This window comes from Meriones unguiculatus, chromosome 21, assembly GCF_030254825.1.
Source record: "Meriones unguiculatus strain TT.TT164.6M chromosome 21, Bangor_MerUng_6.1, whole genome shotgun sequence".
Classification (NCBI taxonomy): domain Eukaryota; kingdom Metazoa; phylum Chordata; class Mammalia; order Rodentia; family Muridae; genus Meriones; species Meriones unguiculatus.
In genome coordinates this window covers 17,070,708-17,096,783 of record NC_083368.1, presented here as the reverse complement: position 1 = coordinate 17,096,783, position 26,076 = coordinate 17,070,708, and the positions used below count along the sequence as shown (strand labels likewise).

Sequence of the window (26,076 nt, the reverse complement as noted above, 5' to 3'; positions counted from 1 at the left end):
GCCTTGTGTGTTAGTCCTGTGTAGGAGGTATGGTGTGGGGAAAATACCATATTTTTCTGATACTGCATGCATTGCTGGGGCGGAGCAAGTACCAAAGTTCTAAAAGATAATACCCAAAACTTGCAAGATGGTGTCCACAATTCATGCTGAATCCAAGCATAACATGATATCTTTATTTTATAAACCCTTTAAAAAATTGATGGTTAGTATTTGAGACCAAAGCATCCTATTGACACTAGAGTACTTATGTTACACTTTTTTCTATGTAAAATATGTTCTTTAAGACATCCCTGTAATACAGTGTTGACACACAAGGTATTAAAGTATGGAGATGTCAAGACAGAAATGGACAGTTCAAACCTGTATTAAGTATCAATTCCTGTGAAGGCAAGCACTTTCTCTTCATGAGTGGATTTGTCCCAGTGCTATTGAGTAACTAAATGGTTCCCTTAGATTATGGTAACAAGTCAGGATTTAGAATTGGTCACTATTGCTGTTATGTCAGCACCAGCTAGCCTATTAGCCTTAGAGAACTGTAACTTATGACTACTGGCTTAGGCAGTCTTTCAGTAGTACTGTGATCATGCATACAAAAGTAACCACCAAAATAATAACAATAATAATAATAATTTTTGGACAATTTCCAGATGGACTATACTGCCTTACCCATACAGTATTGGCTAAGTCTTTGAAGTCTATGAGCTTATGGGGAATACCTCCGTGGAGGCAATGGTCCTAGTTGATGGAAAAAGCAGTAGAAAGCTCCATGAATCCAATCTTGTATTTATATACAACATAATTGTTTGGTGCCATTTTACTCTTGTTGTTAGATCATGCAGATATTGGGTATGGGTTGATGATAAGGTTGCTTACCTTGTGTCAGACATTTGCTGGTGGGACAAACTGGCGGACAAGGAACTAGATACTCTGAAGGCCGGTACCTACTTAAAGATAGTTGGTTTTAGTTTGTTCCAAAATTGTGGGTGTGCACTCTGACCATATTGAGACATTCCTGAAGGAAGCATCTATTGCCCCAGAATCACAGGGTGACCTGAGCTGCTGGGCCATACTACCACAACTTGTTCCTTTTATTAGAGGGCTCTCTCCTGTTCTGGAGTTTAAAAGAAACAACTAGATAAGACCTATCTGTAACGTGTACGAGGAGCCGGGGTAGTAAACTGTCCTGCATATACCAACATACTGTAGACCAGGGGCTTGGCAGGCTTCTATAAAAAAGACAAGAAAAAGTTAGTTTCATCTTTGTAGATTGTTATTTTCTCTGCTGCTGTGTTATGTTGCTATAGAAGAGAAATAATCCTAAACAGTATATAAACAAATGGGCATAATTTTATTCCTTAAAATTTTATTTTTTGCTTAGAGAGATGGCTTAGGGGTTAAGAGCAGCTTAGGGCTGCTCTTCCAAAGGTCCTGAGTTCAATTCCCAGTAACCACATGGTGACTCACAACCATCCATAATGAGATCTGGTGTCCTCTTCTGGTCGGCAGATGTACATGCAGACACAACACTGTATACATAATAAATAAATCTTTAAAAAAATTTTTATTTCCAACAACAAATGATGGAGTGTATTTGCTTTGGGGGCCATTATTTCCCAACCTCTACTCTAGAGCCATGGAGACTGGACAAGTAGGGCCATTAAAGTAACAAATACTGTATTCTTAGCTAGTGTCTTTTGTCTTCACCAAGACATTGAAGAATCCATCCTCTCTTGGTCTCCAGAATTGTTCAGCTTCATGAGCATCAGCAACATTGCCTGTGGTCCAGCTTTCCTGCAGTTTGTATTATGGATTGGAGTTAGAGTCAAGAGAATCTTGAGGTCAAGTCATGACATTTTCTCTGGCAGTTGACAAGAAATCCCTCTGATGGGTAGATAGCCTTAGACAGCATGTTAGTTACATGCCAGATGTAGAGCGTGTATCCGTCTGGTCCAGTTAGGAAGACTATACCTGATGCTGATCCAGTGGTCAATGGAGTTACCATTGTTGATGGTTCCTCCTCTGTTTTGTAGAGAAGATCTCCAACAGCTTTTCCTGGGAAAATTTAATGCCATAACACAAGAAGTAAGTGATGTGCTGCCAGATAAAAAAAACTCCTCCTGGAAAAAGGATCACATTTGCCATGATATTTGTTAGTTGTTTCTTTTTTTTTTTGGTGGTGGTGAGGGAGTTGTTCTTACCCAGAAATTACTTTTGAGATATCCCTCCGACCTCAAAATACAGATTTACATTCAACTTCTTCCCCATCAGAAGACAGATGGCTCACCGGCGATATGAGAATTGGCGCCCGTATAGTACAAGCCAGCAAACACAATTCCCTTGTCTTTAAAAGGCTGCCATACTCTACTCCTGTTTCACACCAAGTCAGGATAAACGTGTTGAAGTTTAAGTGAGAATGTGTTTTTTAAACTTTCAGGATACTTTTGAGTGAAGAAAGGAAAGTTAACACCCCTCCTAAGCATAAAATGAAGTCATAGCAGTTTAAACTACATCTTTCAAGTGTTAATCAAAGTTCCACCCTTAAAACCTACCTGTGGTATCTATTTAGAGAGGTTTTTTAAAATCAAAATTTGGTAGAAGACATTAAAAGCCAATAAACTAATAAGATAATTAACTAATTAATTACTATTCTGGTGTTTATGATGGGCCAGAAGAATCTTGAATTTACTTGGGAGGCAAGGAGCACTTTGACCTTTAGCCTGTAACTATAATGCTTTTCTTGGTGGGTTTATTATTATCATTATTGTTATCAGACAGTTGAGAAGAGATGACTATTCTACACTGCCCTGGTGCTGAGAGTGTAACCAGAATTCTCACTTAATGCTTTGCTTTGTTCTTTAAAATGACAATCTTAATTGCTTTTTTTCCCCAACCACAAATCTTTAGACTTCCAATGTTAAAAATTTAAATAATGGAGGAATTACCTACTGAGTTTCAAAATTGTCATTCCATCTGTTATCTCTTATTCTCTGAAATTAAGCACTGTTAGAATCTGTTTATAGTATGTATTGTTCTTTCCTAGAAGAGCTAGCTTCTGGTTTATTTTGTTTTGTTTTGCTGTAAAAACCCATCTTGAAAAATTTTGGCCAGTTGTTATTGTTAAAACATTTTAGTATATAAATTGATTAGTCCTAATTATTTTAATATTAAATAGAGAAGGTGATTTAATTACAAACTATTATTTGGGATGCCCCAAGTCAGCAATATATCATTAGTCAAGTAATAAATAGACTGCTTAATAAGAAGTAACAAAGAGGAGCTGCTTTGCTTTAAAATTCTTTAACTTAACATGTTCAGAAATATTAAAATGGTTTTCACTCATTAACGGGAATCATTTGTGTGGATCCTGTAGTAGCCAAAAGAGATGGTCACTGAACTGATCTCCTTCAAAGAGGACAATTTTTAAGCACTGTTTCTTTTCCATCAGTTCCCCTATAAGCCAATGATACTCGTTGGCTATTACTAGTGTCAGAAGACAAATTTTTATATTAATTGATAATAAAAAGATGATAAAATTTGTAAAACAAAACAAAAAACCCTCCATTTTCCCATCTTGTACCTATTTTTTAGCTTTCAAGTGCTAAGTAATTGCTGAAAGAATTGTATTTAATATTCTGTTTCTGCTTGTGTGCTCAATTTTAGCATGGTAATATAGTATGGTACTGATGCCTAAATAAAAGTTTAATTAATTGGCCAGTTTTTATTTGGACCCCTAATGAAAGGATGGGCTAAGGGCTTAAACTCTGTAAAGATCTTCACTTACCACTTCCATGTGCTGAAGGAAAGGAAGACTATGCCACAGAGAAAACCAGACTTAGTGTATTCTCTAGCAGGAAAGCAAACAAGTGGTAAACTGAGCAGAGGATCTGAGCTCATAAATTACAAAGGCAGAAAACTATATATCTGTCTTTGGGATTCAAAGGTTTGTTCTGGGCTCTCCCCTCTCCTATCTTGTGTAGACCAGACTGACTGTGAACTCCTTGATCCTGCTGCTTCAGTCTCCCAAGTGCTGAATTACAAACTCTTGGTTCATTTTCTCACTCAAGCCAAGTATATCTTTGAGGTTAATATGTGCTCTGTTCTGATTGAAGACTCCAATGTGTGAGAAAGAATGAACAAATACAACGTTTAATGATATTTCACAGGGAATTTTATTACTTGATTTTATAAGAGAGTGTAAACATAAACTTGTCCTCATCCCCCTGAAAAAAGATTTATCTTCAATTCAGAGCACATTTTCTCATTAGAAATGCTGTTTACTAAAAATTATCACACTACTTTTCTCGCACAGTACAATATAACCACCTTCTTTCTCAAGCAAGGTTTACTAAGGAGAAGACTGTTCTACCCTGTGGTGAAAGTAGAAACTGACAGTTATATATTGCATGTGGTTTTTCAAGAACATGTATAAAAGCTAAAGAGTAGACCTTAAAGGAATGCAGCATAGCCTTTTTAAAACTGAGAATTTTGAGCTGGGCCTGGTGGTACTTGTCTTTAATCCCAGCACTCCAGAGACAGAGGCAAAGGCAGGTGGGTCTCAGAGTTTCATGCCAGCCAAGAGAAATTATGTCTCAAAAACAAGAGACAGACAGACAGACAGACAGACAGGAAGGAGAAACTGACTTGTATAAGAGCTTGCCAGTAGTTTTGCCACCCGCAGAGTATGAAGAGTCATTTCACTGTGGTGAAAGCATAAGCACTGCTGAACGGCCAGAAGCACCTGTAAGAGCAAAACACTCCACATGCAGGCAGCTGTGCAACTAGAATGGACTCTGGCTGTGAACCCCATCAGATGACATTGCTGGAAAGTGACAGGAATGAACCATCATGGGCACCTCTGAGCTTCCTCAGCTGTCAGCATGAAGATGTTCATGTAGAGAAGACAGGAACACACTGAACAGATTCTCCATTGAATGTTCTGCCTTCCTTCAAGGCCTTATCAAATTAGGAATATTAGTTTTTACCTTTTCATGTTTATTTTGTGAGGTGTGGGTAGGGAACATGAACATGCTGTGATGTATATGTGGAGAGCAGAGAAAAGCTTGTGGGGTTCAGTTCTATCTTTCCATTATGTGTGTTCCAGCATGAGCGCACATAAACTCATCATGTTACTTTACCCAGGGATTAAACTCGGGTCATTAAACTTGGCAACAGCACCTTAACCAGCTGAGCCACCTTGCCAGCCCTCCTCTGTCTCTTTATAGCCTCATAGACTTTACCTCATCTCCTCCACTCCACCTTGCTCTGTTCCTAAAACTCTCACTTTCAGAGATGTGTTGCTTTGTGTTGTCACTGAGCTTTAAGAAACTTTGCTGTGAAAAGGTGACTAACCCCGATGTTGTGTTTCCTTCTGCTGCTGCGGTAAGACACAAAACAGTTTAGGAAAGGAAGGAGTTTATTTCTGCTTACAGGTTAGTCTCCCATTGAGAGAAGTCAGGGCAGGCACTCAAGCAAGAACTTGAAGTAGAAACATGGAAGAAAATTGCTTGCTGGCTTGTACTCCAGCTCTGTATTCAGCTTAGGATCCCCTGCCCAGGGAATGGTGACACCCACACTGATCTGGGCCAGCCCTCTTACATCAATTAACAATGATGACAGTTCTTCATAGAAAAGCCCAATCTGATCTGAGTAGTCATCCCTCAAGGCTATGTCAGGTTGACAAACTAGGATACCAAATTCATTGTCTGTCACAGCCAGCATTAATTATAGTAGATTGACAGATCATGCAAAGGTTTGGAGGAAGTCCAAACAGCTTCAGGTATATAATAAAAGCTGTAAGTGGGAAGAACGGAAGAAAAATAAGAATGGGATCTGTGTGGTGGTACCCTGTGGGGCTGTAGCCATCTGGAAGTGGCTGGAGGTTAATAGATACATGGACACGAATCTAGAGAGAAGACATGCTCCAACCATTTACTATACCATGTGGCCTGTTAAGTCTCTTGGCTACCTGCAATAATGGATGGGCATATGGTGGCTTAGATGAATCTGCCATTCCAGAAATATTTTCTTTGAAAATTGGTAATCCTATAACCATGCATAGTGGCTCACACCTTTAATCCCAACATTTGGAAGGCAGAGGCAGGCAGATCTTTTTGAGTTTGAGGCCAGCCTGGTCTAGACAATGAGTTCTAGAACAACCAAAACTGTATAGTGAGACTCTACCTCAGGGGTTGAGGGGGAAATAAAAGAAGAAAGAGGAGAAAGAAGAAAACGAAAAAATTGGCATTTAAGGGGAATGTTTAATTTTCCTAAATTTGTATAAGCAACAGCATATTTTATGACTAGCTGTTTGTTAAAACATAGATTAAAGAAATAATGCTTATCACGCATTACCAGTATCACAGTTCATCTAGAGTTTGAAATTTATAGGTTGGTACTGGCAGGGAAATGTAAAATATGCGTATAATATGGTCCTCTTCTCAAATTCAGAGTATATGAAATCTTTGTAGAAGTAGGAAGCCAAAAGAGAGCACAGAGGCAGAAGTCAGGTTAGCTGAATGGAATCAATCCAGTGTCCCAGTGTGTCACATAGAATGGTGGCATGAAAACGACAGGCTTCCTCTTTTGGATTTTTGACCAGGATGTCTACGGAAGCATCATGGAGGTTGTTAGAGAAGATTTAATGGCTGAGTTTGAATGATGAGAAAAAGACAAATATGTTGAGTACTGAGCAGGGATCCTCCTTTGGGTTTGACAAATTACCAGCATTGTTCATTAAAAAAAGCAAAAATTTTTTAACTGAATGGCACCTAATAAATTGCAAATGAGTGGAAAAACAGAAGCACCAGGTCTTAGTCATTTTTCTTCTCTGAGACCTAGTTTCTGGGTCTTCTTTTTTGTTTGTTTGTCTTGTTTTGTTTTTGTTTTTTTAAGGGAAAACAGCTGTTTTTAGAGAAAACTTTTCAAATCTATATATACCTTAAGCAAGTCCTAGCCCTTCTAAACTTTCTGGGCCAAAGTAAAGGACTTAAATCCAAGGATTTGTTTATATTTTCCTCCTCTGACTCTGATCACCATTCACTTCTCAGTTTCTTCTGACTAGTCTTGGGTCTTATGATTTTTCTGTATTTAGCTTTTTAAAGATTTAAAAGTCACAGAGCTCTTTCTGAATCTGGATCTCTAGTGCTTGCGTTGGGGACCATCACTCCTCGGTCACTTATGTGTGAGAGTGGGGAGGGCTCTGCACAGTCAGTGCGTGGGGAGGCCAGGAGAGGGTCAGGTTCTCGGGAGCCAAACTTTCCTGAACTCTTAACATGTTATCTTCCTTGCTCTCTCTGCCATCCGAATCTTAGCCATATATGTTATTTTCTCTCTTTTTTTTCTTTTTCATTCTTTTTTTTTCCACTTCTGACCACAAAGAGATGTTTGTTTCATTGTTGAGAACATTTTATTAAATGACTGTATGACCACATTCTGACATTTCAGGCAGCCATGTAAAGTGTAGTGTGCCTTGCTATGCCAAGACTAAAAATTACATCTCACGGTTCATTTAAGGGCAAAGCTGGAACAGAGATATGACCTAATGCTGGAATTCTTACCTAGCATACCCAAGACCCTAGGTTTAATCCCCAGCATGTGCACACTCACACATGTACGCGAGTGCGCGCGCGCGCGCACACACACACACACACACACACACACACACACACACACTCTTAGTTAAATGCAAAGCTATTGAAGATAACCTGGCAAAATGCTAACACAGGGATTCTTCACTAATGTGTGTTTTATTCTCAAAGGGCAATTGCTCGCTTTGGGGTGATGGTGCAGGGATTCTTCATAAATACTAATTTTATGCTCAAAGGGCAATTGCTAGCTAGGGGTGTGTATGCATCCTTTAATCCCAGTACTCGGGAGACAGAAGCAGGAGGATCTCAGGGTTAGAGGCCAATCTGGCCTATAGGGAGAGTTCTAGGACAGCCAGGGCTACACAGAGAAACCTGTCTTGAAAAACCAAACACCAAAAACCAAACTGAAACAGAAAAAAATTGCTTTTTTTTTTTTTAATCATAGTATCTTGGTCATGTTTGACTTTGGTAGTGACTTTTTATTACATACTTAAATTTCTCAGTTTAGGTTTGAGTAGAGAGAAAAGGATTTGATGACTTCATAAAACTGTAAAGAAGAAATGCTTTTTCGTAATCCTTTTTGTTTCTGTCCTCATTTCTAACTCCACTAATTTTAACTATTAACAGCTGAGAAGTATTCTTTGTATATTATTTATTATTAAGCCTAATTTAATCTCGCAGCTTGCTATACTATAGTCATATTTCTCATTTGATGGACTGCAGAAGTCTTTTTTTAGTTAGTTACAGTACTACTATTGAAAAACAGGTTTAAATTTTTTCCTGGGCTTGGAGTATAGCTCATTGATAAGATTACTTATTTGTTATGTATAAAGCCTCAGTTGGAATAGCAATACTTGAAAGGAGGAGGAAAAAACTTTAATAATATACCATTAGGCCAGGTGTGGTGGTACATGCCTTTAATCCCATCACTTAGGATAGGCAGAGGCAGATGGATCTCTGGGAGTTCCAGGCCAGCCTGGTCCTCATAATTTCAAGAGAGAACCAGGGCTTTATAGAAAGACCCTGTCAAAAACAAAAACAAAACAAAAAAACAGAAAAGAAAGAAAAAGAAAGTGAAAGAAAAATATGTCATACAATTAATACACCCTACTAGATCTAGAAGGATGGCTCAGCTGGTAAACCTGCCTGAGACAAAGCCTGATGACCTGAGCACCATCCTTGGAACCCACATAGTGGAAGGAGAGAATCAAGCCCTGCCAAGTCTCCGACCTCCACACACATGCAGAGACAGAATGATAAATTTTATAAATGAACAGTGAACATCGTTCCATTCCTTACATTTACATGTATTTCTATCAGTGTCATAGTTTATGAAACTTTTTTACTCAGTATTATCTTAGGACTAATTTGATGCCAGTAAAAATATGTTTTAGAAGGCTGCTTTTATAAGCATAAACCATAATTTATTTAATGCCTGTCTTTCTCATTTTTTGTCTTTTTCATATGTGTCCTATATCAATTTTTCTCTGCCCTTCAATGAACACCTTTATATGTGCCTTCTTTACATGGTATTCAGTTTTCTATTTAGGACAGATATTTTAGAGAAGAAATGTTTTAGCCAAAGAGCTGAATGTATTTAAGTTCTGTTTTTCAAAGTATAGGAAGACCTGGTCTCTAATCCTTAGTACCTTTTGCTAACTGGTCACAGATCCCCAGATTCTCAATGGTATGATCAACCGCAAAACCAGGAGCCAGGTGGGAAGGTGCCAGCTGCATTCGGGGTAATTAAAAGATAATGCTGTAGTAAGGACCTGGGTTTGGATTGTGTTTGCCATAATTATTTAAATCTTTATAGTGTTTCAGTTATTTGGGACACCATATGTTTTCAGAATTCACTTAGTAATGCTACCCCTCTTTGAATGGAAATGGCACAGTCATCTTTTTGCCTGAAGCATTTAAAGAAAAACAGTCACAATTCCTCGACACAAGCAGCCTCCACTGTGGATGTGGAATGGAGGGCACAGTTCTCCAGCTGGACTCCATAATGGTCAGTATTCAGAAAGGGAGTCACTGAAGCCTACCGAAGGAAAGGAGGCTTGCTCTTGAATAAGCATAGTCTATGGCAAGAAGGGCTGACTAGGACCAAGGAAGACAGGATGTCATTCTTCAGTGTGTATATATGCATGGGTGGTGTGTGAAAACTTATACCCTGCTGTTCATACCCTTTCTAATTTTCCAATTTTCTTCCCAGCAACTAAGCACCTAACTTTGCAATTAAATAGTCAATAAAACTTTACTGAATTAAAGTGTATTTTAAGATAATAATTCCTTGTCTCTTTTTTGGAGCCTATGGTTACTTCCCGAAGTGTGACTTTAGTGCCTTTGTCCATTTTATTGAAAGCCACATGTTCTCTGACTTTCAGAGAACTGTAAATAACTCTCTCTTCCCCTGCACAGCGTAAGCTGGTTCCTTTGCTAAGGTCTGCCCAAATTTCATACTTACGAGCTGACAAGTCCAAACTGTCTTTCTTCAACTATATTATTTCCATTTTTCAAAAGTGGACATCAGATCACTTTCTCAGTGGGGGTGCAAGATTATGAGAATTAGGTAGGCTTCCCAGAGATGCTGTATGTATTTTAATAAAACAAAGATCACCTCTCCCCACTCACCATTTATATACACAAGCGTAGCCAAGGAAATCCAAACAGTTTTTTTTTTTCTTAAATAGGCTGAATTGTAAGGCTGAAAGGAGTATTTTTGCATTTGTAGTAGAAACGCTTACAGAGGACATTTCAGTTACTGTCCTAAAAATGGTAACCATTACAATACTATGTAGTTAATAGTTTTTAAACATAGTATCTGACATGCACAAAAACAACTGAGTTTAAAATTAACTGTCATCAAATATGGTGGTATGTGCCTTTTTGTAGTAAATAAAAAATATGAGTGTTGGGCTATATAATGTTTATTATTAGCCCTGAGATTATCATGGCAGTGTAGTTTAACCCACTATCACAAGTAACAAGACACAGACACCTGTTAGATTTATGATTGCCTTGTTTGCCTTGGGCCTGGCAGATATTTCACTTACACTGTTTCAATATCCCCACCATCCATCTCCCAGCCCCCATCCAATGCCATCCACCTTAATCTCCCAACCGGACTACCTTTCACCCATAATCCCATGGTACTTGCTTGTATTCTTCATCTGGGCCTTTTCATGCCATTATTGGACTCCTTTCTCTTGGCCTACATGGTTTCTTCAGGCTAACCCCTCATGGCATCTTCCTCCTTCCTCTCTTCCTGTCCGTCTGTCTCCTGTAATTTTCTCTGTCTTCTCCAAGCCCGGGAAGCTTAGCCACACCTACCCAATTCTGCTCTGCCCAGGTATAGGCCATTTTATGAACCAATCAGGTATAATGTTTTAGGCAGATTTATACCAACAAGGATGGGTGTGCCCGGAGGGCAGTAACAAGATCTTGAGGGCCAGTAGTTGTCATTAGACCAACCTCCAACAGTGCCAGCAGTCCCTTTGCTCAGGGGGCTGAGGCAGAGAACGCCATGAGACCAAGAGTTTGAGTGCGACTCAAAAATACAGCAAGATCTTGATTCAAAACAAAGAAAAATTGGATGTTTCTTGAGAAACTGCATAAATTATAGGTCTCTAGGATTGAACTTAGGTCATTTATACCCTCTGAATTATTTTGCTACCTTTAAAGTCATTTTCATTCTTAAATTTGGAATGTAGCAAGACGTGAAGACACATGTTAAGATTTATTTATGGTTAGGAGTATGAGCATGTGTCTTTGTGGGAGTTAGGGTTCACGAGTCTAGTTGTCCATGGTGATCAAAAGGTGTCTGATACTATATTAGTGTTGCCCCAGTCCTGGTACCAAAGTCTGTATTTTGTTCAGCATTTCCTAGAGCAATTGTTCTCAACCTTCCTAATGCTGCAACCTTTTAATGCACAGTTCCCTAAGTTGTGGTGACCCCAACCATAAAAGTATTTTCATTGCTACTTCATAACTGTGATTTTGCTACTGTTATGAATTGTAATGTAAATACCTGTGTTTTCCAGTGGTGTTAGGCGACCCCCATGAAAGGGTCATTCAACCCTCCCCAAAGGGATCTTGGTCCACAGGTTGAGAATTGCACCTCTAGAGGAGCTGATATATAAATAAACAAGCAAATAAATAAATAAATTGAAATATAAATAAATATTTATGCCACATGACACATATTTTTTAAAGGGGATTTATTAGAATGGCTTAGAATCTCTAGTCCAGGTACTCCAACAGTGGCTGTTTAACAATGGAAGGTCCAAGAATCCAGTAACTGTTAAGTCTGTGAGGCTGAATATCTTAGCTGGTCTTAACAATATACACTGGAATCCTGAAGCACTAGGTTCATCAGCCAGTAATGGGATGGACTAGCCAGCAAGAGCAAGCAGGCAAAGAGAGCAAGTATCCTTATTCCATGGCATTCACGTAGGCATCCACAGAAGCTGTGGCCAGATGAAAGGTAGATCTTCCAGACTCATAAGATCTGGATTAAAAGTGGGTCTTCCCACTTCAAATTATTAAGAAAAATTCCTCATAGGTCTGTCCAGCAACCTGGGCTTATAGTTCCAAATGTAGTCAAGTTGACAACCAAGAATAGCTATCACCTGGAGCTGAGTCATAGCTGCTGTGAGCCACCCAGCATCCACTAAGCCAATCTCCCCAGCCCTAGGGCAGTTATTTTTAATTTGAAGAATAGCAGGTGTTGGAGATCATTTAAAAGAACAAGTGGCCAGTGGTTTCATCCTAGATTTAATTGAAACTCATAGAAGGGTACTTATTGATATCTTTTAAACTTACAGAGAATTTCCCACATAGCTTTCAGTAAATTATGTGAAGAGTGGCAAGACCTGAGATTGAGTTATGTAGTTTATTAAGTTGTATTTCTCTGCTCATTGGATTTATACAATGTATGAGAATCATTTAGATCACCTTTAAAGAACTACTCCTTGTAGACTGTATGATAATTACTGTTTTCTTTAGAATACAGTTTTTCTCAAATGAAAAAGTAAAAGTATCCTTAGGCTTTCAGTGTCGATTGGATAAGACTAAAGCTTCAAAATGATGTGATATTTATCCTGTAGTTATGTTTGCCAACCAAAGATCCTGATTTAAAGATGAAGTCCTAAGTAATTAATGCTTTGTTTTCCTTATTAAAAAAAAAAACCCAAACAAACATTAAGGGTTGATCATTAAGAGTAAAAAGTCCCTGCAGATACACTTTTCCTTTCTAGGAGATCAGCCCTTCTGTTCTAAGGATATATTCTAATCTAATGAACAATTGACACAGCAGATGCTGACAAGATATAAATATCAATTTGATATTCTTATAGGCACCTCAACAGTAACATTCACACAGTGCTTTATCAGTGAGATTGGGAATTGTTTGGAGCCCGGGCTGATCCAGCAGCGGGAACAGAGCGTCAGTATGCTGTTCCTTTAGGGACACGCCCCATATACATGGCAGGTGGAGAGAAGCGTCCTTAGATGCCACAAAACCTAATGATAAACCAGGTTTGGGCATTTATTGTGTGTTTTCTCATATGTAAACTCTTTAGTGACAAGAAATTAGACCAGAGAAGGTCCCAAAGGACATGGGGAAAAAAGAAAAAATAATGGAGGACCTGAGCATAATTAAGAACTTTATAGGCATGTGTGAAAGTGGCACAGTGAAACCCACTGTTTTCTACACTTACTATGCCTGAAAGGAAAAAGAAAACAACCTGTAAAGCTATCACTCGATAGGAAAGGGTTGAATATTGGCTAGAGATCAGTTAGTTACCTGGACCAGGAAAAGGGCTGGGAAAGAGACAAACAGTGGATACTGTCGGTGTTGAGGTATGGTTTCTGTTGCAGACGCCAGCGGAATGAAAGCACATGTAGACAGTCCACATGGGAACATGTTGCCATCTTCCAGTAAGACTTTATTGCAGTGAAATTGAGACTCTAGAGTCAAAATGGCACAAAATTTTATTCAGGGCATCACCTTCAATTTCCTTCCACTTAAAAAATAAAAGTAACATTACAGTAGTTTTGGGGTACATGCTTGCCCTCCTAAGGCTGTCCTAAGGTTACAGTTACTCATCGTACCTAAGTGACATGGTAGCTTCTCCCACTTTTGTTTTTCCTGTCTCTTTTGTTTGATATCCATTCCATCATTGTTCTGAAATCATGAAACTTGGGGTGTAAGTTAAATTTCCATACAACAATTACTGTTCAGAGCCGAAGTCTACAAATTGGTGGGTAAGTTTGTTTTATACATAATTAACAAGTTTCAGGCTGATTAACCAATATAATTGGAGTGATAATAAAGTAGGAAAAGCACATACAAAAAAAACAAAACAAAACAGAAAGAACAAAAGGCATCTTTTGCACATTTCTTTAATCCCAGCACTCAGGGAAACAGAGGCAAGCGAGCCTCTGAGTTCAAGGACAGCCTGAGTTCCAGGACAGTCGGGGCTACACAGAGAAACCCTGTCTAGAAAAAAAAAAAAAAAAAAAGCACATAGGAAGCACATGGACACTGTGATAGGACTTTAAGGAACTGATTGGGACAAAACTGATGGAGAAAACGGCTACTGGAAGCACATATCACTTAGAGTCTGCGCGTGCATACACGCGCCCATATATAGACACATCCACAATTAAAAAGAATTAAAACAAGTACTTCTAAAAATAATGATTCTACTTATTTGAGAATTATGGTCTTCGAGATCAATGACAGACTAGAAGACAGGGTAGTAGTAATCTATCCAGATATGTTTGTTTCAAAGCCACAGCACATCAGTCATGTCCTTCCCACCTCCGCTAGCCAACACGAAGAAGTCACTCCGTTTAAACTTGCGTCAAACATTTTACATGTGCAGTGTAGTAAACAAACACCCATGCTCTCTACAACATCTTTATCTGTGCCTTGTTGTTTCTGCTTTCTGTTTCTGAGTGTTTCCTCCTCTGTCTTGTTTCAGGATTACAGCTGGACAGACATCCGCTGCCCCTTTGAAAAACGAAGAGATGCAGCGTGTGTGTTTTGGGACAATGTAGTATACATTTTGGGAGGTTCTCAGCTCTTCCCCATAAAGCGAATGGATTGCTACAATGTTGTGAAGGATAGCTGGTATTCCAAACTGGGCCCTCCGACACCTCGAGACAGCCTTGCTGCCTGTGCTGCAGAAGGCAAAATTTATACATCTGGAGGTTCAGAAGTAGGTAAGACCCTGTGGAAATTTTTGTTTAACAGAAATTATTTTAACCCAAGTATCTTGGCATTCATATTTCTCAAAAATGGAGGATATTCGTCCAGATACTTTGGTAATTTAAGTACAGGTCTGTTAACATTTTAGAGCCTGTTTCCTTGTAAGCTCACCTTAATCGTTCAAATTATTAATTGATAAGAGTGCCAACATTCTGGAGCTAGAGAGATGGCTCAGTGATTAAAAGCACATATTGCGGCTCCAGAGGACCTGAGTTCACTTGCCAGTAGCCACATTACATGGGCTAACAACCACCAGTAACTCCAGCTCTGAAAGGCCTTTGGGCACCTGCATGATAGTCACATACCCACCCACAGACACACAATTTAAAAAAGAAACAGACTGTGATGCCATCTTTCTTGTAAAAGTAACTTTTATTTGCCTGTTGTCATTGTCTTGAGGACTTACTGCTTCAGTGTGCTAACCTAGGCCTAGTCCTGGAAGCTTCTAGCCTCCAGGCAGCGTTTTCAGCTTCTGAGACTTACTGCTTAATAATGCACCCTTTCTTGTTTCTTCTGAGCTCTGAGCTGGCTAGTTCAACTCAGCTGTTCTGGCTCAAACTTCTCTCCCAGCTTACTTATTCAGTGGCTTTTCTCTCTGCCTCTAAATTGCTGTGCTTGACTTCAAACTAATTCCAGCAATCTGTTCTAATCTTCTGGCTCCTCTCATTCTTTGGCTCATTCTGTCTTCACCTGTGTCTAGATTGTTTTCTTATTCAACCTCTCTCTGTAAAATTCTCCTGGTAGAACTGCTCTCGCTCTCTCTCGCTCGCTCTCTCTCTCTCTCTCTCTCTCTCTATCTCATTTTTTGAGACAGGGTTTCTCTGTGTAGCTTGGCTGTCCTAAACTTGCTTTGTAGACAAGGCTGGCCTTGAACTCACAGATTTCCACCTGCCTCGCCTCCTGGTGTGCTAGGATTACAGGCATGCTCCACCATGCCCAGGCTCCAATTCTCTTAATGTGTGAAAATCATATCCTAGATCTTCACTTACATGTAAAAGAGTGAAATAAATACATGCCAGTTTAGCTCACTTACCTGTGAGCTTGCCAGAATCTTAATTCAAGAGCCAGTTACAGAACTCGAAGCAATATGACTAGGGTTCTGACGTGTTTTCCCACCACTCCCTGGTGTGTTGAGAGCTCCATGGCCTGGTACTGTTCTGGGTGAGAATGATCAGGCCCTGCCTTCTCCTCACATCTCAGACCTCACTGCTTGGGAAACGCTCTTTCAGCAAACGGTCTTTAGTGAATGCAGTTACTGTTATTTTCTGCATCTATACTCTGTGCTCTGAACTCCTGTGGCTCTTACCGAACTAAGAATAACTTGAGTCTGAAATAATGCCTCTGGAAGGAAATATACTGCAGTCACGGTGAGATATAATTATGTCTAACCTCTCTAGACTATAGTTGACTGACAGATGTTGACTCTCCCAGAAATCTGTCCATGATACTTTCATATGAACTCAATGAAAGAAGATAAAAACAAACAGGGCAGGAAACAGAGCCATCCATCCAAGCCGCCTTTAGTGTAACACTAAAGGGAACTTCCATTAAAATTATTTCCTGGGTGACCTTTCAGCCTGCCGTTGCTAATTGTGTATGCATAGATTTAAAATGTAATAAAATGTGACAGTTTTATTAATGCAAGGTCTTAGATTTGAAGCATGTAGTGTATAGTTAGCATATACTTCCATTTTTGTCACATAAAAAATGTTGGCATGTTGTCAGCTTTGTACAATAAATTCTGATTTGTAAGTCTCGTAAAAATGATGTAAAACTAGATAAAGAAAAATTACTTTCTAACAATATTTTTAATTAACATTTTCCATATTTCCTAACGAGAAAGGTAGAAGGAAATTTTTATTATGGATTTGGAAGTCAGAAACTTGAATGTTCTAGACAATCAGAGTCCATGGAACTTTATTATATATTTAGGAATATTTATTTTTTAAATCATTTACCATTACATCAAAAAGGGAGGATAAGAAATTCTTTGTTTCCTTCGGGAAGACAGGAAATAGTTAGTGATAGACTTCACTTCGTATTCTACATAGGTCGTAAGCTAATATAAAGTCAATGTAAGTCTTCCTCTAAGTCAGAATCAAAACCAAAGATTAAATTTCTGAGCTGGTGTGGTAGGTACACCTCTAGTCCCAACACTCAGGAGGCAGAGATAGGCTGATCTCTGAGGTCAAGACAGCCTACCAAACAAGTAGGACAGCCAAGGCTACACAGTGAACCCCTGTTTCAAAAAACAAACAAACAAAAAAAAAAAAAAAAAACAGAAAATCGCAGAGGTGATTAGATGACTCCTGTGATTATAACTGTGTGTGTGGTGGTACACATCTTTAATCCCAGCCCTAAAGCAGAGGCAGGCTGTGAGTTCAGAGCAGCCCAGCCTGCACACCAAGGTCCAGGACAGCAAGTGGACAAAGTGGACCCTGTCTCAACAAGAAAAGAAGTACTTAGATAAAAGTTCCGAGTGCTTACTCCTCGGTGAAATGATTTCCAAAATTCTTACTGAGCTCCTACAGCATGCAGAAGTTACAGAACATAGTGAATATGTTTTGCTCTTAAAATGCATAATTAGCACACCAGACAGACAGACACCTTGATGACGCACTCAAGGAAGGGCCAGAGTGCTTAGGGCTCATCTGCATATAGTTTTGTTAATGGAGCGGTAGGAACTATAGAATACTAAGTAAGTCTTAGCATATTGTCATATATTAATTTTTACATTTTAAGGTTTAGATCTACCTTAGTTTGCCAGATCTTACAGTTTAAGAAGTGTAGCTGTGTTTTAAAACTACATTTGAAACACATAATTCTTATCATACACAACTGGCTTTGAAGATTATATAATGGTTCCTTTTGTTCTTTTGAAATCAAGACATTTTCTTTTCCTAAAATTTAATTACTAACAAATCTGTCCAAAAGATCCTTTTGTTTAATTGTTTCCCAAGATCCATACAACAGTACTGGCTTTTTCTTAAACTATTATGATAAATAGAAAAAATGATATCTACAAATTTAAATTCTTCCCTCTCTTCAGTTAGTCCTATAGTTAAAGTCCATACCAGGCCAAGTATGATGAGATGGTAGGACCCTTTTCCAGGGAGGGTACTGAGACTGGGCCCCACTGTGACCCCCGAGCTGGCTTACACTCACAGTGCCCAGGCCCAGCTTCTCACCGTGCACCCTTTTCTTTCACAGGAAACTCGGCTCTGTATTTATTTGAGTGCTATGATACAAGAACTGAGAGCTGGCACACGAAGCCCAGCATGCTGACTCAGCGCTGCAGCCACGGCATGGTGGAGGCCAATGGCCTCATCTATGTCTGTGGTGGGAGCCTAGGGAACAATGTTTCTGGGAGAGTGCTTAGCTCCTGTGAAGTGTATGACCCTGCCACAGAAACGTATGTATTCATTTAAAATGATTGTCAGGGTTATTATATTCCACAAGCTTACTGGATGAAAATGCAAAAAGGTAGAAGGGAGAAAGAACCTAACAGAAATTTAATTCTTGTTTTAAGAATATACATACACCTAAACAGTCTTGATACCTTAGGAAATACCTTGACCTTGTCACACCTGGGAGCCCCTCTCTTTCTGGTCCTGCTTGTACAATAAATATAAGTGAGATACTCCTGGTGGTCCATCAGATTCACAAAATATTGTTTCAGAGGCCAAGAAATGTAGGAAAGAAAAAGAGAAAACAGAATGAAATTATTTTATCCCTAAGTAGCAATATTACAAATTGGGGCATTACATTCCCCTAGGTGCATCTTGAGTTTACTCAAAATATTTCCTAGAGCTTTAATTGAGATATTGTGGTCTGTTTCTTTGTGTTATTGCTTTCAATTTTAAAAATTAACATTTATGAACTTTCTTAGGGTTTCTGTTGCTATGAAGAAATGCCATGTGACCATGACAACTCCTATAAGGAAACATTCCATTGGGATTGGCTGACAATTAAGAGGCTTACTTCATTATTACAGCAGGAAGTGTGGCAGCTTGCAGGCAGACATGGTGCTGAAGAGGTAGCTGAGAGTTCTGCATCCCACTGTAGGCAGCAGGAAGAGCGAGTGGCACTGGCCTGTCTGGAGTATCTGAGACCTCAAAGCCCACCCCCAGTGACATATTTCCTCCAACAAGGCCACACCTCCTAATAGTGCCACTTCCTGTGGGCCTGTGGGGGCCATTTTCATTCAAACCACCACAAATTGCAACCCCGTAATTATATATATTCTAGATCTAAATCTAAAGATCTTTATTCAGACAAGATCAGTGCTGAGCCACTATAACCTCATTTACAGCAAGGAGGAGACAATTGTGTGGGACTGGGTGGTGGCCCAGCATCAGGGGAAAGCCAGGCATGGCTGCCTGTCCCTGTAAGGCAGCCGTGTAGAGGTGGCAGAGGTGGAGCCTGAGAGCTGCCTGACTGGTGGGTGAGAAACACTCTCTCGAGGCAGATAAAGCAAAGAACCGTGGAGGGAGACAGCTCTGGCCTCTATATTTACATGCATGTAGGAGCTCCCTGCTTCAACATACACAATAAACTTTGAAAACAAATACAAAGAAAAGAAACCTGTAATCTCTGTATTTTTAAAAACTAACTGAATATTCAATTTTGAGAATATGTAAAAATTTTGAAGATTTGTTAGCATCTCTTGTTATGTTGGGCTTGTGTTTTAAATTTAGATTCTCTTAACATTCTTTCAGTACTCTTTAATTTTAATCAATAAAATGTTATCTGGGAGATGGAGAGATGGCTCAGTGTTTAAGAATGCTAGGTGCTTTTCCAAAGGACCCTTGTTCAGTTCCCAGCCCCCACGTCTATCCATATTTTCAGGTCCAAGGGATCCAATGCCCTTTTCTGACCTTGGGCATTCTAGGCAAAAATGTGCCTAGACATACATGCAGGCAAAACACACAGATAACGTAAAAGTAATAAATGTAAAAATTTTAAAAAAGAAAAATTTCTAAACACTGAACCTTCAGGTTGGAAACTTAAGAGTACAGTGCACGCTCTACGTGCACATTATAAAAGAAGATGGATTGTGCCACTTTCAAACTGTCAGATTTCAGAATGTGTATACATGAAAGCGTGAACTTTGTATTATTGACATACCGGGAGAAGAACAAAGAATGCAGATGGAATTTTCAAGCCAAATACTTTTTGTATTACACAGTGGCAGCTTACTGTGTGGCTGTGAAGGACCAGTGCTTACTGCTTGCGTTCCAAGCTGCAAGTTTGTCATTTCATCTGGGTAAACACACGGAAATGTGTGTTTCTTGAAAAACAGAACCACGACGGCCTCCATAGTGGTGGCTCTGAAACCACTTTTAAGCCAAACAAATACCAGTACATAAATACAAAACAGAAAAAAATATTAATATTCAGTCCTGAATATGTCATAAAATTCAGTTTTTAAAGTTTAAAATAACCTTAAAACATACTTATGCCAAGTTTTCTTGTTGTTTGAAGTCTTGTGTCGTTAGCTGTTAAATGACCACAAGCCTGTGTGCTAGTAGCCCCCTCACAGTTACAAGTGCCAGTGGTGGGATTGCACACAGAAGCAACAGCTTCTATCAGAAGGAAGTAGCCCCCTCAGTGGTCTGTGTTCAGTTATGTAGATGACAGTGTTACCCGTGTTGTATACTTCGACAGTGTCTGTTAGTATTCTTGGCCTCATTGAGTAGTGGCTAGATGATAGTCCTCAGACCGATGAATGGCTGTGTGGATACCAGACTGCCTCAAGTTCTTCCTGTACTTTGATATGTGAAGGCAGGGTGGTAACACACCTATAATCTCAGCAGTCTGGGAGCATGAAGAGCTTGGTTTGAGGCAAGCCTGAACTGCATAGTGAGCCCTTGTCTTTGAAGTAAAATAGTAAAATAAAAAAGACATGTAAATAATAAATACACCACTAAGCATGGTGGTGCAAGCATGTAATATGAATGTTTGGGGCAGGAAGATTACTGAGGGTTAAACCAGTCTGGATAGAAGTTTCAGGTCACTCGGAACTAGACAGTAAAACTCTTACCTTAAACCCCCTCATTCATTGTATGAGGTTTATTAGGAGTTCTTGTTTTACTTAAACATAAATATTGAGAACCACATGTATCTGGGCGTGGTGGCTCTGGCCTGTAATCCTGGCCCTTGAGAGGTCTAGAGGCAGGAGGATCATCACAAGTTCAAGGTCAGTATCGCCTACATGGCAAGTTCTAGTTCTCTGGTTACATAGAGACCCTGTCTCAAAAGGAAAAGGCAAGAGGGATATACTTGAAGCTTTAGTTCTTCTTCTTTGCTCTTGTTGCCATTTCAAAAATTATTGGAAACTATGGGAAGTGGATTTCTTTAAAGGACACATAAATTGTTCCTTTCTGTTTTTATATCCTTTAAAGACTCAAGAATCCCCAGTATACCTCACTTATAAAAACATTATCCCAAACCACTTGAGGGTTTGTTTTCTAGCCTTACAGATGTCTTCCGTGTATGCATGTATTAAACCTGGCAGTAAATGAGCACATTAAAAACTTTTTTTTTTTTTCAGATGGACTGAGCTGTGTTCAATGATTGAGCCCAGGAAGAATCATGGGCTGGTGTTTGTAAAGGACAAGATATTTGCTGTGGGTGGTCAGAATGGTTTAGGTATGTGATGTAACTTACTCTTCAGTTCCCCTGGGTTTGCTGATAAGTTCTTAAATTACTGGAGCATTTTAAAAAATTGAATCCCCTCAGAGCATGTGTGTAAGCACTAACATACTTTTTGAAATGTCAAGCACTCATTGTGACTACCTCAGATAGGGAGTGCTATCACTTCTGCCTGAGAAATACTGAGTATATCTGGTCTTTGCTATTTTGTGGGTTCTTTTTTCCCCACCCTTTGTCCCCCCAAGTTTTACCCTCTATTACTAGATAGAACAGAAAAGAGGAATACTAACAAACCAAAACCAACCCCCACCCCCATGAGCAGCGAGGATCCCTAGTATTTACCCTCTGAAAAGTTCCCAGAATTCCAAATGTCACACAATCATAGAAACATCTGCAGCTGTCAAAACCAGGCCTCTGCTAGAGCACTAGGTAAATCACAGTCAGCTGCTGCAAGGCAGCCCCATTTCCCCACACCTGGGATTACAACACAAACATATTATGTATTTGTTTTTTTTTTTTTTAAGTAAACCAAAACTCCAGAATTGTCACAACTGAACTAGTTGAGATACTAGAATGTTTAAAAAACAAAAACAACTTTAGTAGCTTTTTAACATTTAAACATTGCATGAAAGTATCTTTACTCTTTAAGTTTGACCTTTTCTCCAACCAAGGACCTTTCATGGAGATAACCTAGAACCCCTGCACAGATGTAGCCCATGGCAGCGCAATCTGCAAGTGGGTGCCCTAGTAAGGGGAACAGGGGCTGTTTCTGACATGAAATCAGTGGCTGGCTCTTTGATCACCTACCCCTGAGGGGGGAGCAGCCTTACCAGTCCACAGAGGAAGACAATGCAACCAGTCCTGATAAGACCTGATAGACTAGGATCAGAGGGAAGGGGAGGAGGAGCTCTCCTATCAGTGAACTTGAAGAGGGGCATGGGAGGAGATGAAGGAAAGAGGGTGGGATTGAGAGAGAATGAGGGAGGAGCCTACAGTTGGGATACAAAGTGAATAAACTGTAATTAATAAATTTTTTTAATTTAAAAGAAATTGAAAAAAATTGACCTTTTCATTTTCTTATGTAATGCTAAAATGATCGTAAATATCAGTTTAAATAATGAGAAATCTGAACTTAATCCAGAAATAGTACTATTTTTTTTTTTAGATTATTTGTGTTAAGTAAAACAAAGAAATAACTTTTTTCTGTTATTTTTAGCCACTGGTATTTCCCATAAATTACTAAAAGATAGAAAGAAAAACATCTGAAATAATTTATAATCAAAGTAAATCACTGGTACTTTATTTTCTTTACCAGGATAGAACATTTGTAGGAAGTGTGTCTGGCTTTTTTGTTTCTTTTTGTTGTTGTTGTTTAACTTTTAACTTTGTAGGAGAAAACTATTCTGAAAAACTATCAATTTCCTTTATATTTAAGGATAAGTATTTAGGGGACTAAAGAGATGGCTTAGAGGTTAAGAGCACTGGCTCTTCTTCCAAAGGTCCTGAATTCAAATCCCAGCAACCACATGGTGGTGCATAGCTATCTATAGTGAGAGCTGGTGCCCTCTTCTGGTGAGCAGACACACATGCACGCAGAATGTTATGTAAATAATAAATCTTTTTTTTTTTTTAAGAAAATAATTTGCTTCAAAAAAAGAATAAGTATTTGAGTAGTGGATATGTGGGCAATTATTGTAAAGCTTTTATACCCTCTCTGTGTGCTTAACAATTTTATTTTGAAATAAAATGTAAAAATTTAAAAGCTATGAAGAGATCGTAGTCATCATTGATACAGTTCTCAAATTTTGATGTATAATCATTGATATAGTTCTCATATTTTGTCCTTCTGAAGGTGGCCTGGACAATGTGGAATATTATGATATTAAGTTAAATGAATGGAAGATGGTGTCGCCGATGCCGTGGAGGGGCGTGACGGTGAAGTGCGCAGCAGTCGGCTCTATCATCTATGTCCTGGCAGGTTTTCAGGGAGTAGGCAGGTTGGGGCACATTCTTGAGTACAATACTGAAACAGACAAGTGGATTGCCAACTCCAAAGTCCGTGCGTTCCCAGTCACAAGTTGTCTGATTTGTGTTGTTGATACTTGTGGAGCAAATGAAGAGACCCTTGAAACATGAAGGATGAGTGGAACCCTGACTCATCTGAGACTCAAATATGGCTGCGAGGGGTTTGTCCAAGAGTTCAGTTATGAAGTTGTGGTCTGGTATTTTGATAAAGTAAGATCCCAATAAGATAACCGATTATTTTATCTGGATTTCCTTACTTAATTCAAAGACCATATTTTAGCTGGCCGTGTAACCAAGAACCTGTCAGCCAGAAAACATTATAAGCATTTCTTGAAAATATGAATTTCAAATATATAACTGATTTTGGCAGAGTGGGGCACACTCATCGGAGAAGGAGCCTCAGCTTAGCTCTAGATTCTATTTTCATATTGTGTAAGTGCTGTGTAGTTAGGTCTGTTTCTGTTTGGCCAAAAACTAAGTAGCAGTATGAGTCACAATTCAAGTTGGTGAGCTCTGATAGAGTAATTATACTTAGTGTTGTGTAATTTGCTTGTTTTCATTACTTCATTTAGTGCCAAATTATTCAATTTTAAAGTAAGCAAGAGTGGCTCACAACATACATATTTTCTCATGAATTTAACATTTTGGGACTTAACACTGCCCAATTAAATACCCAGTATTCCACATTTTCTTGTAAAATATTAAGCTTAGTACCTATCATTAATTTCCATGGTTTCACTCGGCAGTGTAAAAGTGTTCTGTATCCTCAGTCTCTACCCTGATAGCCAATCACAGTGAGAGTGGTTAACCAACAGAAGAAAACCTGTTTGGAGAAATTTCTAGATCACCAGAAAAACACTGATAATTGTAGCCCAGTATCGTATGGACTTTATGATGATACTGTTTTCTTCTCCTAGCAGAACGTGTTAGAGATAACTAAGTTTTCTCTAAAAGTTTTGTAATAATTGGTGTTAAATATATGTCACTATTCATTGATTTTTATGTGGACAACAAATTACCAAACCGCCTGTTAATTTCCCCTACTATGTTTTACCCTTTGACTATGTGTGAAATGTGCCATGTAAAACTGTCAATCATCAATGTTTTTATCTGATATTAAATATTTTTAACTTAAACTAGATTTGCTCTGTTTATTCCTCCTAAGTGTGTTCAATAATGTTTTAAAACTTGTGAAAGTGTTTCCATTAAAATTTTTTTCTGTATTTGGAGATTATAATAAACTCCAAAGTGTTTAAATTAAAAATGAATTTGAAAAGTGACAGGTTCATCTGTCAAGTTTTTCTTTACAGATAGCTCTATTACGATGTAATCACAGGCGTGCTACTCACCCATTTAAACTGCACCAGCTTAGTGGTGTTTGCTATGTTCACCATGTAGAGTCATATTTTCTGAATGTTCTCATCAGCCCTCTCAAAGAAACTGTGTACTCACTAGTCATCATTCCCTCTGCTTCTCCGTGTCTTTGCTTTCTAGACTGCTGCACAGTACCACACAGTCAATGGATTAAAACAAGTGGATTCTCACGATTTAGGAGGTGAAGCATCCCAAATTTGGCATTCAGAGGATTGGGGAAACTGCCATACACCTGGCCCTGGAAGCGCTGCTAGTTGCCTGCCAGTAGTCCTTGGCTTTTACTTCTCAGCCTGTAGCTATTGTATTGCAGTCTTATACCTTGGTCTTTTCATGACCATTTTTTTTCTCTTGTCTAAGTAGCTTTCAGTAGTTCTTTTATAAATATTACAATAAGTTGGACACTGTTACTTTTTTTTACTTTGGCGTATGAATGTTTGTGTGTCTGTATATATGTGTGTGCCCAGAGGTCAGATCCCCTGAAACTAAGTAACAGACAGTTGTGAGCCACTGTGTGGGTACTGGGAATCAAACCCAGGTCCTCTAGAAGAGCAGCCATTGCCCTTAACCTTGGAGCCATCCCCAGCAGTTTGACTCTCTTCTTGAGAGGATAACTACCTACCTCTGCTTTCTAAATGCTGGGATGAACGGTATGCAGCACCACATCAGAAGGGTTCTAGTACTTGATCTTAAACCACTTACACCTACAAAGATGCTGTTTGCAAGTGAAAACATTCTGGAATTCTAGGCAGACAGGAATGTTCTGAGGAGCACTATTGAACCCAGCACACCTTGACAAACTCCAGCCCTAGGCAAGCTCCAGCCCTAGATCTTACTGGTGGAAATATTTTTATGTAGGATTTTGAGTTTCGCACTGTATTTTAAAATGCAGCTAGTTGAGGCTGGAGAGTGGCATATGCCACTCTTGCAGAAGGACAGGGTTGTAGTTCTTTGCATCCAACTTGGTTCACAATCGTTTTAACAACTCTAGTTTCAGGGGAATTCAATGCCCTCTTTCTGGCCTCCTCAAGAACCACGCACACACAGTGAAGCATGTGCAAACGTGCAGGTAAACATGAAATAAAACTTAATGCCGCTAAATTTTCTGGTGACAAAATATCGTAAAATATGATTATACTGATAGAGCAATTACCCCTTTAGAATGTG

At 39.0% G+C, this 26,076-nt stretch overlaps 1 protein-coding gene across 3 annotated transcripts in view; it reads left to right on the top strand.

The window, feature by feature from the left end:
- Klhl7 (kelch like family member 7) overlaps positions 1-24,674 on the top strand; it is a 57,433-nt gene extending 32,759 nt beyond the window's left edge. For all 3 annotated transcript variants that reach the window (XM_060373989.1, XM_060373990.1, XM_060373991.1), the window contains 4 exons: positions 14,573-14,813; positions 18,070-18,271; positions 21,413-21,510; positions 23,366-24,674. In XM_060373989.1, the coding sequence (XP_060229972.1) occupies positions 14,573-14,813; positions 18,070-18,271; positions 21,413-21,510; positions 23,366-23,649 (825 nt within the window). In that variant the 3' untranslated portion in view covers positions 23,650-24,674. The remainder of the gene's footprint in view (positions 1-14,572; positions 14,814-18,069; positions 18,272-21,412; positions 21,511-23,365) is intronic.
- Positions 24,675-26,076: the final 1,402 nt, after the last annotated feature.